Genomic DNA, 12,930 nt, shown 5'->3' with positions numbered 1-12,930 from the left:
CAGTATATTGTGTGGGGTGTGAAGGGTTAACGAAGAATGAGCGTAGACCTTTAATATACAAGGACTGCAAAGTGTTAACAGTTAACAAACTTTTTTTCCGAGCTCCAAATGACTTTCCCTGTTCCACCCCATCAGCGAGTCTGTCCAACGAAATCAGAGTGCACAATGCCACCAACAAAACAAGGAGGATCTGAGGAATTCACTGCAGTTTATTGGCTGGCTTTACAATTGTTTTACCCACTATACACCATGCTTATAAAAAAGGTATTTTTGGGCATCCATTGGGCATCCTAAAAGGTAGTTTGGTTTAGTGTAGGGTGTATAAAGCGTGAATGTATTATGTGGATATATAGTGCGCAAGTGTATACTGAAGGTGTACGGTGTATAGTGATGGTGTAGTGAAAAGAGTGTATAACGAGGGTATAAGCTGTATAGTGAGAGTGACTAGTGTAATACAGAAAGTGTAGGGTGTATAGTGATGGTATATAGTGTAAAGTTTACATAGTGATGGTATAGTGTAAGGGGTGTATAGTGAGAGTGAATAGGGAGTCTGTAAGATGTATAGCGAGGGTGTAAAGGGTGTACACAGTGAGGGTGTACACATCGAGGGTGTATAGTGTAAAGGGTGTACACATCGAGGGTGTATAGTGTAAAGGGTGTACACAGTGAGGGTGTATAGTGTAAAGGGTGTACACAGTGAGGGTGTATAGTGTAGAGGGTGTACACAGTGAGGATGTATACTATAAAGAATGTACACAGTGAGGATGTATAGTATAAAGAATGTACACAGTGAGGGTGTACACAGTGAGGATGTATAGTATAAAGAGTGTACACAGTGAGGGTGTACACAGTGAGGATGTATACTATAAAGAATGTACACAGTGAGGGTGTACACAGTGAGGGTGTATAGTATAAAGAATGTACACAGTGAGGAAGTCACTAAAGAAACTAAATGTTTTTAGATTTCCAAAGATGAATGGGATGGCAGGCAAACAAGGAAGCAGAGTATACGCAAAGTATAGGAAAATACATGGACCACACTGTACACATCCCACTTGTACAAATGCTGTGAGAAAGAGACCACTTGTGGTACGACGTCGTGGAACTCATACACTGTATGTGCTCTCTCAGCCACGTGTAGGCGGCAGAATTCCTCACTGCTGTAATATAAAGGATTTAAACCTGGAGAACTAGTTGTGTTAATGTTGTCGTGGCGTGTAATGATAATCGTGTGGATTATTCCTGGATAGTCTGGGTGTGTATATTTATGGTAACGTGTGATAACACAGGTGATGGTGCAAAATCTGTAGTGGTGGCTGAAACAGACGTATGGCTAGAGGGCCTACCAGGATATAAGATTGAAAGTGGAAGAGGGGGAGAGGTGTATGGCACGGCCCAGGTAAGAGAGAGGAAAGGGGTTTTAAACGAACGCTAACTCCTCCCACAATTACAGGTCTCTGGCCTTAAAAATATATATACACTCACTCTCCATGACAACACTCCAAGGACTTTTTCAGGTAGTAGAAAAATAAAACTTAAATTGTATTTTTGTATAATGTAAATACAATTTAAGATCCAGCACATTCACTCATTCACTAGCCCACCATTTCAAGGCTCACAGAATGTAACAGGTTGTGACATATGATTATATACTGTAACTATGCCCCCATTATTTTTTGCCTAGGTGAGGTGTTTTTAAATAAAACTGTGGCGGAACCAACCTCGCCACTGTGAACTGGAGAAGCCTGGTTGCTAGCCTCCTGCCCTGCGACTATGGCCCTGGGGTGTATTAACCCCGTAAGAAGGGTATTTGGGCCCAATGGATGATTATATGCTGTTCCTGGCCCTTTAAATACTGTGGAGCAGTATTACAACTTTTAAACTGGCACTTCGGATGCAGTCGAAGTGCCGAAGTCGTCGAAGTGGCCGCTATTACAGTCGAACACGTGGCGGCGGCCATTTTAATCCAGTCGAACGCGGTGAGCTGTACCTTCCCCTACCCTTCGACACTGCGGCTGGAGACTAAGTCCCGTTCGAAGAATCAAACACACGTTCGAACGGGACTTTGTCATTTCTGGGTGTAAAATAGACCTCTGGTAGACAATATAACACCACGGAAACAACCCCGGTTTCACTTCGACACTTCGACAGAAGTCGAAGTGCATTCGACGATTCGAACGCTGCCTTCGGATGAGACTGTTATTTTCAGGGCAGAAATAGACCGACCGCACAGCCTGAATCTGTGGAACTGTTTTGGGTATGAAAATGTGCCTGCGGTCGGTCACAAAGGACTTCTGACTAACTTTTGAACTAATGGAAGGATTTGCATGATTTTTGAGTATGTTCATATTTCAAGTATGCTGATTAATAATATGTGGTTTTTATTACGCTTGAATGTATAGTTTTAAAGTTATAAAAATGTATAAAAATATATAAGTTTTAGCTTGGAGATAATTGAGGAGATACAGTGAGAAACTCAATTATCTCCCAAGCAGAGGGGAGGAAATATGTGGGATGTAACTGATAGTTGATTGGTTAATGCCCAATTGTCTGTGGGCGTCTCCCTTGCAGGGGAGCACTGCATAAAAGCAGAGTACCTGCCATTAAACCAGAGTTCCTGCTTTACCCTCAAAGTGAAGTGTCGTCTCATTATTGGGGGAGGATTTATTGTATGCTGTTCCAGTTTGACTGCTAGGATTGAAAACCTATTCGTATGGTTCCTATTCAACTGTCTACAGCATTCATATGCTTGAGAGGATTTATATGCTTCTTCGGTTCGGTGATTGTGGTGTCTGCCAGAGTGCTTGGAGTCCTCAGGAAACGCTAGGAGCATCCTTTAACGGAGGTACCCAATCGGGGTGCCAGGCGATCCGTTACAAAAACGATTACATTGCGGTTTAGTGAGTGGATTTTGTGTGTAGCAGCACCATATGATGTATGCATGTTCAGGTGAGGGCAGCCTCTTGGTTTCATTGATATATAATGCAGTAATGTACTACCAACATATTATTATTATTATTTTATTATTTATATAGCGCCAACAAATGTCGTAGCGCTGTACAATGGGTGGACTAAGAGACACATAATTGAGATCAGACCACTGGACGTACAGGAACAGAGGGGGTTGAGGGCCCTGCTCAATGAGCTTACATGCTAGAGGGAGTGGGGTATAGTGACACAAAGGGTTAGTAGGGGAATTAAATAGTTTGTTAGAGAAGGGTTTATTGAGTGCTTGGTATGTCATTTTTGACAGTTGCAGGAAAGGAGTCATGAGATGGGGGATGAGAAACCCGCTGACAGTGTAATTGTTACGCTTTAATGAAGAAGTGAGTTTTCAAAGATTTTTTGAAGGAGTGGAGGCTGGGTGAAAGTCTGATTGAGGAGGGAAGGGAGTTCCACAGAATAGGTGTAGCCCTGGAGAAGTCTTGAAGGCGAGCGTCAGAGGTGGGGATCCGGGCAGAGGATAGGCGTAGGTCTCGGGCTGAGCGCAGGGGTCTCGACGGGACATACTTGTGTATGAGGGAGGATAGGTATGTTGGAGCAGCATTATATAGGGATTTGTAAGCAAGCGCCAGAATTTTGAATTGGGCCCTATATCTAACTGGAAGCCAACATACAATATAAATCGATTGATGAGGGAGAAGTGACGATTCGCAAGTATTTCTTTCCAACTAATTAAAAACAATGTTAATGCTGTATAAATACCAATAATAATGATAACTCAGAGACATGGAGATGGGGCGATGGTGAGCATCACATCGTAGAATAGCCACAGCCAATAGGATCGATCAATGTTGGCACGCTATATTTCTACAGTAACAATTTCTGTCTATTTAATTCAGCATTTCATAGCAGATTGATGGTATGGCTAGAACGTGGCAATCTCTCTCCCGCAGTCCCAGGACAGTCCCCTCTCACTCAGCCAATCCCGGTCCTGCTAGAGATAGGGAAACTCACACACGATAAGTTCATGTAAAGATCTGGCGGAAAACCCTATGGAAATGACAATAGGGAGTATGGAAAATAGAACATGAAGAATCATGAGACGTGTATAAAATAGATATACTACACAGACACACCCGCAGAGGAGACAAGCTCCCGGATTATTAACTATAAAAGTTCCCGTTATTACTAGTACCAGGCGTGTCGCACTGCAATGCATCATGGGAGCTCACCCCAAGTATATTTGTAAGAGGATCCCACCCGTCCCTGGGATTTTATCTACCTGAACGTCACACATCCCATGTCCACAAACCAGGTGTACTGATCACGTTCTAACAATGATCTGTAAATCAGCCATATCATATAGATTTAGTGACTGTCCTTCCAACACAGGGCCATCACCAAGTAGCGAGGGGCTAGTGACCAGCAGACTGTGGGACCTTCCCAGCTCTAGCTCACAGCAAAAATGGGAAAGGAGCTCAGATCATGTCTACTGGCAGACTGAACCGCACCATATAACAAGCATTGAGGAATTCTATATTAATGAAACACACACACATTGATACATTGTATGCATCACATCATTCCAGATATACACAGACTGTGTACACACACACACACATTGATACATTGTATGCATCACATCATTCCACATATACACAGACTGTGTACACACACATTGATACATTGTATGCATCACATCATTCCACATATACACAGACTGTGTACACACACATCCATTGATACATTGTATGAAACATAATTCCACATATACACAGACTGTGTACACACACACATCCATTGATACATTGTATGCATCACATCATTCCAGATATACACAGACTGTGTACACACACATTGATACATTGTATGCATCACATCATTCCACATATACACAGACTGTGTACACACACATTGATACATTGTATGCATCACATCATTCCACATATACACAGACTGTGTACACACACACATTGATACATTGTATGCATCACATCATTCCACATATACACAGACTGTGTACACACACATCCATAGATACATTGTATGCATCACATCATTCCAGATATACACAGACTGTGTACACACACATTGATACATTGTATGCATCACATCATTCCAGATATACACAGACTGTGTACACACACACACACATTGATACATTGTATGCATCACATCATTCCAGATATACAAAGACTGTGTACACACACATTGATACATTGTATGCATCACATCATTCCACATATACACAGACTGTGTACACACACATTGATACATTGTATGCATCACATCATTCCACATATACACAGACTGTGTACACACACACATTGATACATTGTATGCATCACATCATTCCACATATACACAGACTGTGTACACACACATCCATTGATACATTGTATGCATCACATCATTCCAGATATACACAGACTGTGTACACACACATTGATACATTGTATGCATCACATCATTCCAGATATACACAGACTGTGTACACACACATTGATACATTGTATGCATCACATCATTCCACATATACACAGACTGTGTACACACACATTGATACATTGTATGCATCACATCATTCCACATATACACAGACTGTGTACACACATCTATTGATACATTGTATGCATCACATCATTCCACATATACACAGACTGTGTACACACATCTATTGATACATTGTATGCATCACATCATTCCGGATATACACAGACTATGTACACACACATCCATTGATACATTGTACGAAACACTTCATTCCACATATACACAGACTGGGAATACACACATCCATTGATTCACTGTATGAAACATCATTCCAGATATACACAGACTGTGTACACACACATCCATTGATACACTGTATGAAACATCATTCCACATCTACACAGACTGGGTATACACACATCCATTGATACATTGTATGAAACATCATTCCAGATATACACAGACTGGGTATACACACATCCATTGATACATTGTATGAAACATCATTCCAGATATACACAGACTGGGTATACACACATCCATTGATACATTGTATGAAACATCATTCCAGATATACACAGACTGGGTATACACACATCCATTGATACATTGTATGAAACATAATTCCAGATATACACACATCCATTGATACATTGCATGCATCACATCACTCCACATATACGCAGACTGTGTACACACACATCCATTGATACATTCTATGAAACATCATTCCACATATACACAGACTGTGTACACACACATCCATTGATACATTGTATGCATCACATCATTCCACATATACACAGACTGTGTACACACACATCCATTGATACATTGCATGCATCACATCACTCCACATATACGCAGACTGTGTACACACACATCCATTGATACATTCTATGAAACATCATTCCACATATACACAGACTGTGTACACACACATCCATTGATACATTGCATGCATCACATCACTCCACATATACACAGACTGTGTACACACACATCCATTGATACATTCTATGAAACATCATTCCAGATATACACAGACTGTGTACACACACATTGATACATTGTATGAAACATCATTCCAGATATACACAGACTGTGTACAGACACCTGTATGGTGAATTATAATAACGTTTTGTGATTTTGTTTTATCTTACAGAAAGAAATTGAAACCTAATGTTATTCACTATGACTAAGCCATTCCAGATAGGATTTTAATTACGGGACGACAGCTAGATAAATAGAATATACATCCATGGCTAGAAAGACAAGATATACACAAATAGAAAGAATATGCATAGATGAACGGACACATTGAATGAATAGATAAATAGAAAATAGATCAAATATTGATACATATAACATTGGCAGATAGATAGATAGAGTGTAGATAGAAAGAGTATAGAGATAGATAGATAGAAAGCGTATAGACAGACAGAAAGTGTATATATAGATAGAAAGAAAGAGTATAGCTAGAGTATAGATATATAGAAAGAAAGAAAGAGTATAGATAGATAGAAAGAAAGAAAGAAAGAAAGATAGATCGATAGATAGAAAGAGTATAGATATATAGAAAGAAAGAAAGAGTATAGATAGATAGAAAGAAAGAAAGAAAGAGTATAGATAGATAGAAAGAAAGAAAGAAAGAGTATAGATGGATAGAAAGATAGATCGATAGATAGAAAGATAGAAAGATAGTATAGATAGAAAGATACATACTGTATAGATAGATATACAGAGATATATAGATAGATAGATGGATAGATAGATAGATACTGGATAGATAGATAGATAGATACTGGATAGATAGATAGATAGATACTGGATAGATAGATACTGGATAGATAGATAGCTGGATAGATAGATAGATAGCTGGATAGATAGATAGATAGATAGCTGGATAGATAGATAGATAGATACTGGATATATAGATAGATACTGGATAGATGGATAGATAGATACTGGATAGATAGATACTGGATAGATAGATAGATACTGGATAGATAGATAGATACTGGATAGATAGATAGATAGATACTGGATGGATAGATAGATAGATAGATACTGGATAGATAGATAGATAGATAGATACTGGATAGATAGATACTGGATAGATAGATAGATAGATAGATACTGGATAGATAGATAGATAGATAGATAGATAGATAGATAGATAGATACTGGATAGATAGATAGATGGATAGATACTGGATAGATAGATACTGGATAGATAGATACTGGATAGATAGATAGATACTGGATAGATAGATACTGGATAGATAGATAGATACTGGATAGATGGATAGATACTGGATAGATGGATAGATAGATACTGGATAGATGGATAGATACTGGATAGATGGATAGATACTGGATAGATGGATAGATAGATACTGGATAGATGGATAGATAGATACTGGATAGATGGATAGATAGATACTGGATAGATGGATAGATAGATACTGGATAGATGGATAGATAGATACTGGATAGATGGATAGATAGATACTGGATAGATGGATAGATAGATACTGGATAGATGGATAGATAGATACTGGATAGATGGATAGATAGATACTGGATAGATAGATACTGGATAGATGGATAGATAGATACTGGATAGATAGATACTGGATAGATAGATACTGGATAGATAGATACTGGATAGATAGATACTGGATAGATAGATACTGGATAGATAGATACTGGATAGATAGATACTGGATAGATAGATACTGGATAGATAGATACTGGATAGATAGATACTGGATAGATAGATACTGGATAGATAGATACTGGATAGATAGATACTGGATAGATGGATAGATAGATACTGGATAGATGGATAGATAGATACTGGATAGATGGATAGATAGATACTGGATAGATAGATAGATAGATAGATACTGGATAGATAGATAGATAGATACTGGATAGATAGATACTGGATAGATAGATACTGGATAGATAGATACTGGATAGATAGATACTGGATAGATAGATACTGGATAGATAGATACTGGATAGATAGATACTGGATAGATAGATACTGGATAGATAGATACTGGATAGATAGATACTGGATAGATAGATACTGGATAGATGGATAGATAGATACTGGATAGATGGATAGATAGATACTGGATAGATGGATAGATAGATACTGGATAGATAGATAGATACTGGATAGATAGATAGATAGATAGATACTGGATAGATAGATAGATAGATAGATACTGGATAGATAGATAGATAGATACTGGATAGATAGATAGATAGATAGATAGATAGATACTGGATAGATAGATAGATAGATAGATAGATACTAGATAGATAGATACTGGATAGATACTAGATAGATAGATACTGGATAGATAGATAGATAGATACTAGATAGATACTGGATAGATGGATAGATAGATACTGGATAGATAGATAGATAGATACTGGATAGATAGATAGATAGATAGATACTAGATAGATGGGAGAGGCTATGCCGAGCTGGCAATAAGAAGCCCCTTCACAGAAACCTCTAGGAAAGGAACACACACAACAGCCATTTGCAGAGCCTGTACTCATAAATTATACAGCTAATCTGCATATTCAAGGCAGGGAACATTATGCAAATGCAGGATGATTTGCTCATTGTATTCCTCCTGGCTCTCCGCAGCGTTATCTCCCAGAGAGGTGCAGGAAGGAGGGCTAGATAGGGCGATGATGGCATTTCTCATTCTACTGTCCACCCTCTGCCAGACACAAACCCCCACTAAACAAACACTCCTTCTGGAGAGGAGTCTCCAAACAAAGCCCATATTTGCATGGCTAATTGTGCTCTTAATTAACTGGTTCAGTGCTGTAGGGGCTGAGCTCAGAGCCTCTGAAGGCCTTCTCAACATGGAGAGGAGATGGAAAAGATGCTTTGCAGGGAAGCGGGCATAGGGGGGGCTTGGGGGGTGTAGAGCGCCAGCCTCATCCAAGTCACTGTGCCAAGTGCCGAAAACACAAACTAGCCCTGGCGAGGAATCGTGAGGTTTGGGGGATAAGACGATTTATATGAACGCTTGTGTATCAAGAAGGGGAGGGGGTGCTGGGTGCGAGAGTGAACACTTCATAATTATTTCATTGTATCCTGGCATTCTGTCACCTGGGATTATTTTACCTAATTGCAGGGTGTCACTGGGGGTTGGTTGAGGAGGGGAGGTTTGGTAGAAGTTCAGAAAGGCTCCCATTTGTCCCAGGGGGAGGGAATAGGGAGTGCCCAGCTTATTTCGAATAAAATATAATGGCAGTATACAGTCATGCAGAGGCAGTTTCACCACCGTTCTCCAATAAGCAGCCAATGCTGCCTTGCTGCTACGTTTTTCGTTTGCTGCAGGCTCGTTGTGCCTGCCCCCTCCCCCACACCCAGCAGACCCATGCCAGCCTGCTGCCGCTCATACCCTCTGGGAAAAGTTAACTGTAATTTTTTTTTCCAGCTTTTAAATCAATTAGCCCGTCTGTTAATTAACATCGAGCCGACAGGAGGAGGAGGAGGGGAGAGTGCTGCATGGGCGGATGGCAGACGAGCTGGCACGATGCCATCCATTCAGTGGCAACGCCACAGTTTCGTATGATATCAGCAGCGGGTATATGTCACGGCGGCCAATGGTGTAGGGCTGGGGATCCTTTACAGCCTCGGAGCAGACAAAGAACGGGCATCGAGTACCAGTGCTAGGCTGCTCACCCAGGAAAACAAGGCAGAGAGACACGGGGAACATGTAGGAGGCAGGGACTGGGGGTTTGGGGGTGACTGATGTGGCTCCCCTCCCCCAATTCTGATTCTGCCGCAGTGAACAAGCAATAATGTATCCTTCCACACCATGGAAAGCAGAGGTGCCATGTTGCGGATGCCCGCCCTGAGAACGTAATGAGCGCTACCAACGAGCAAAGGAAATGTAAAGAAAGGGGAAAAAAACACAACAAAATGACAGCTGGGAACAAAGATCTGTGCCAAGGACACCTTGGCATCTCGCAAGGCATCAGATACTTCTCAGGGGACTCCTTTTTACTGCGGCTGTGCTAGCTCGTTTCGTATTCAAATTTTCACAATTAACAACACAGATAGAAACGTCTCGTCAACAACAAACAAAAGGGTTTGGCCCGTTATGAGGCTGCGATGGCACAGGCACTACAGACCTCTCGATATACCATGGCCGCTGTCTGGCATTTATTGACAAGGGACATGCCAGCAGCAAGAGAAAGGCTGCAAATGGGGGGCATATAATGCAACATTACTCAATGGACACATCTTTATGTGGTCAAGTGTTTGGACCTCCTCTGTGCCCCAGGATACATCACAATCTCAGGACTCAGCTTACGCCTATTAACACACATTGATACACAAACACTTCCAAAGCAGGTACGTAGCAGGAGAGGCAGCTTCCCAGTAGCAGCAGGATCAGGAGGCTGAGAGAGATTTATCTGCATTTGCTGCTATCACCAGGGAGATGAATGGGGCCGATCCAAAGCCTTTTCTCCTAGGTCTGCCTATGTGGAGGGATGGAGCATCACACATAGGAGCAGAAACTTGGAGTCAAGCACATCAGTGTGCCACTTTACAAAAGAGTGCTGCCCCTGACGGGCACTAGCTCTGGGTATATGTAACGTGTTCCCTGCTATGTGGTGAGCGCTGGTGTGGTGATGGGGGTACTCACATGGATGTTGTGGAGTTGGATCCTGCTGTTTGGTCTGTGGGCACTGGGTGCAGGGCCAAGGGCTGGCGCTGAAAGAAAAAAAAAAAAAAAAGCATACAGTGAGATAAGAGTCACGCCAACATGGTGAGGATTTTACAAAACTACACAGAGGGTTTGTGCTGCTGCCCGTTGTGTTGGGCAGAGACACCAGGCTTGGAATATAAAACCCGCACAGGATTTACAGCTGCGCTGATGTCTTCTGATTAACCATATGCCAATCGCAGAGGATATCATTACTTTTTTTTATTTTTTTGCATTGTTAATAAACCCGCAATGGGTTTTAATGAGGAATAATTGTTCAGCTAACGAGCTTTGGCACACTATGAAATAATGAAGTGCCATCTCTTACACTGTCTGGATTACAAAGACAAGCACTGAGGAATCTGCATGTGGATGAGGGGAGCCCAGAGCCCCCCCAGCTGGATAAACGCAAGGATGGGCAATGAGTCCGGGAATCTTACTCCTCTGCCAAGGGGTGTAAGGAGCCCCCACCAAGAGCGGAGGGGCGGCAGAGGGTTATTAAAGTCACACAGCCTGAAGTCGGCAGCTAATGTCTCCAGTGGTTAATCATCCTACGGGGTATGGCTTTGTGCATATCTCATTTGCATCTCATTAGAGCACTCAAGCTGGAGTATGTTCTGAGCGGAGAAAAGTTGGGAAAGAGGCTGGTATCGGGAAATGAGTGGGCAGCCTACACTGTCCCTATTCCACAATGTCCTGCACACGCTGGGTCATGGGCATTGGCACCCACCATTAATAGCAGGGATCCCACCTCCAACCAATCACAAGATGCTGGCAGCTCGTTTGGTTAGAGCAGACCCCAGGATATCAAGGCACTGGCATTGCAGCAAAGTGTAAATGTGGCAGGTGAGACTTTTTATCATTAAGACTGTTATGGAAGCCTGTTTGTTTTAACTTTCTCTATTTATGTCCTCTCAATGACCACCTGGACTTGGGACATGGTGGGACATAGCAGGAGTTGAGCCATGGCATAGGATGGGTTTGAATTTTATGGCTGGGGTCACACTCCCCTCCCCCACATGCCCCGGCATGCCGATATCGCTGATATTATGACACATGCAGATGTCGCTGTTGTTCTGCAGAAAGCTTTAATGATATGCAAAAACATTACTCCATCTGAATGTTGAACAACGGCAGGTCAGGGAAGGAGGGGAGTGAAATTAGACCGGCATGGTTAGCGTGGAAATGCATGAATTTGTTAGGTGAAATCGAACACGCAGGTGAATGGTGTAAAGAATGCGTTTGATATGTAAGTACCGTATTTTAGGAGGCCGGACTCATTCTCACATTTCAATGGGCATCTCCTCCAACGTGCGCAGATATTGACCCAAATACATCACACGCAGTCACAAGGTGCAGACTAAGCCATACATAGCTATACATTATTACACAGACTGCACACTGATACACAACCCCTGAGAAAGCGCGGGCCTTACTTAGTACCCAACAATGCTCTCATTCACCATAACGATGTACAACCACAGTATTAATAATTAACTTGCAGGAAAATCCCTTATATGGGATCAACGAGGACACAGGAAACACCTGGCTAGTTCAGTCACTGCCAGTTACAACATCTATCATTACTAGCCGATTGCCGTAGGATTTTTGGCCTTTGTTCCAAGCAGTAATTAATTAAACCCAAGGAAAAGAAGTTCTGAAAAGTGGAGCTGAAACACAGTGTTACTCTTAACATAACAGACAGGGGATGGCAGAGAATAATGGGAATTGTAGT

The 12,930-nt window shown here is 41.6% G+C and overlaps 1 protein-coding gene across 1 annotated transcript in view; it reads right to left on the bottom strand.

The window, feature by feature from the left end:
- PMFBP1 (polyamine modulated factor 1 binding protein 1) overlaps positions 1–12,930 on the bottom strand; it is a 90,145-nt gene that overhangs the window by 32,023 nt on the left and 45,192 nt on the right. The window contains exon 4 of the mRNA XM_063438171.1: positions 11,136–11,203. Within this exon, the coding sequence (XP_063294241.1) occupies positions 11,136–11,203 (68 nt within the window). The remainder of the gene's footprint in view (positions 1–11,135; positions 11,204–12,930) is intronic.

Source organism: Pelobates fuscus, chromosome 12 (assembly GCF_036172605.1).
Source record: "Pelobates fuscus isolate aPelFus1 chromosome 12, aPelFus1.pri, whole genome shotgun sequence".
Taxonomy (NCBI): domain Eukaryota; kingdom Metazoa; phylum Chordata; class Amphibia; order Anura; family Pelobatidae; genus Pelobates; species Pelobates fuscus.
The sequence above is the reverse complement of the archived record's forward strand: the minus strand, read 5'-3'. Positions and strand labels throughout refer to the sequence as shown.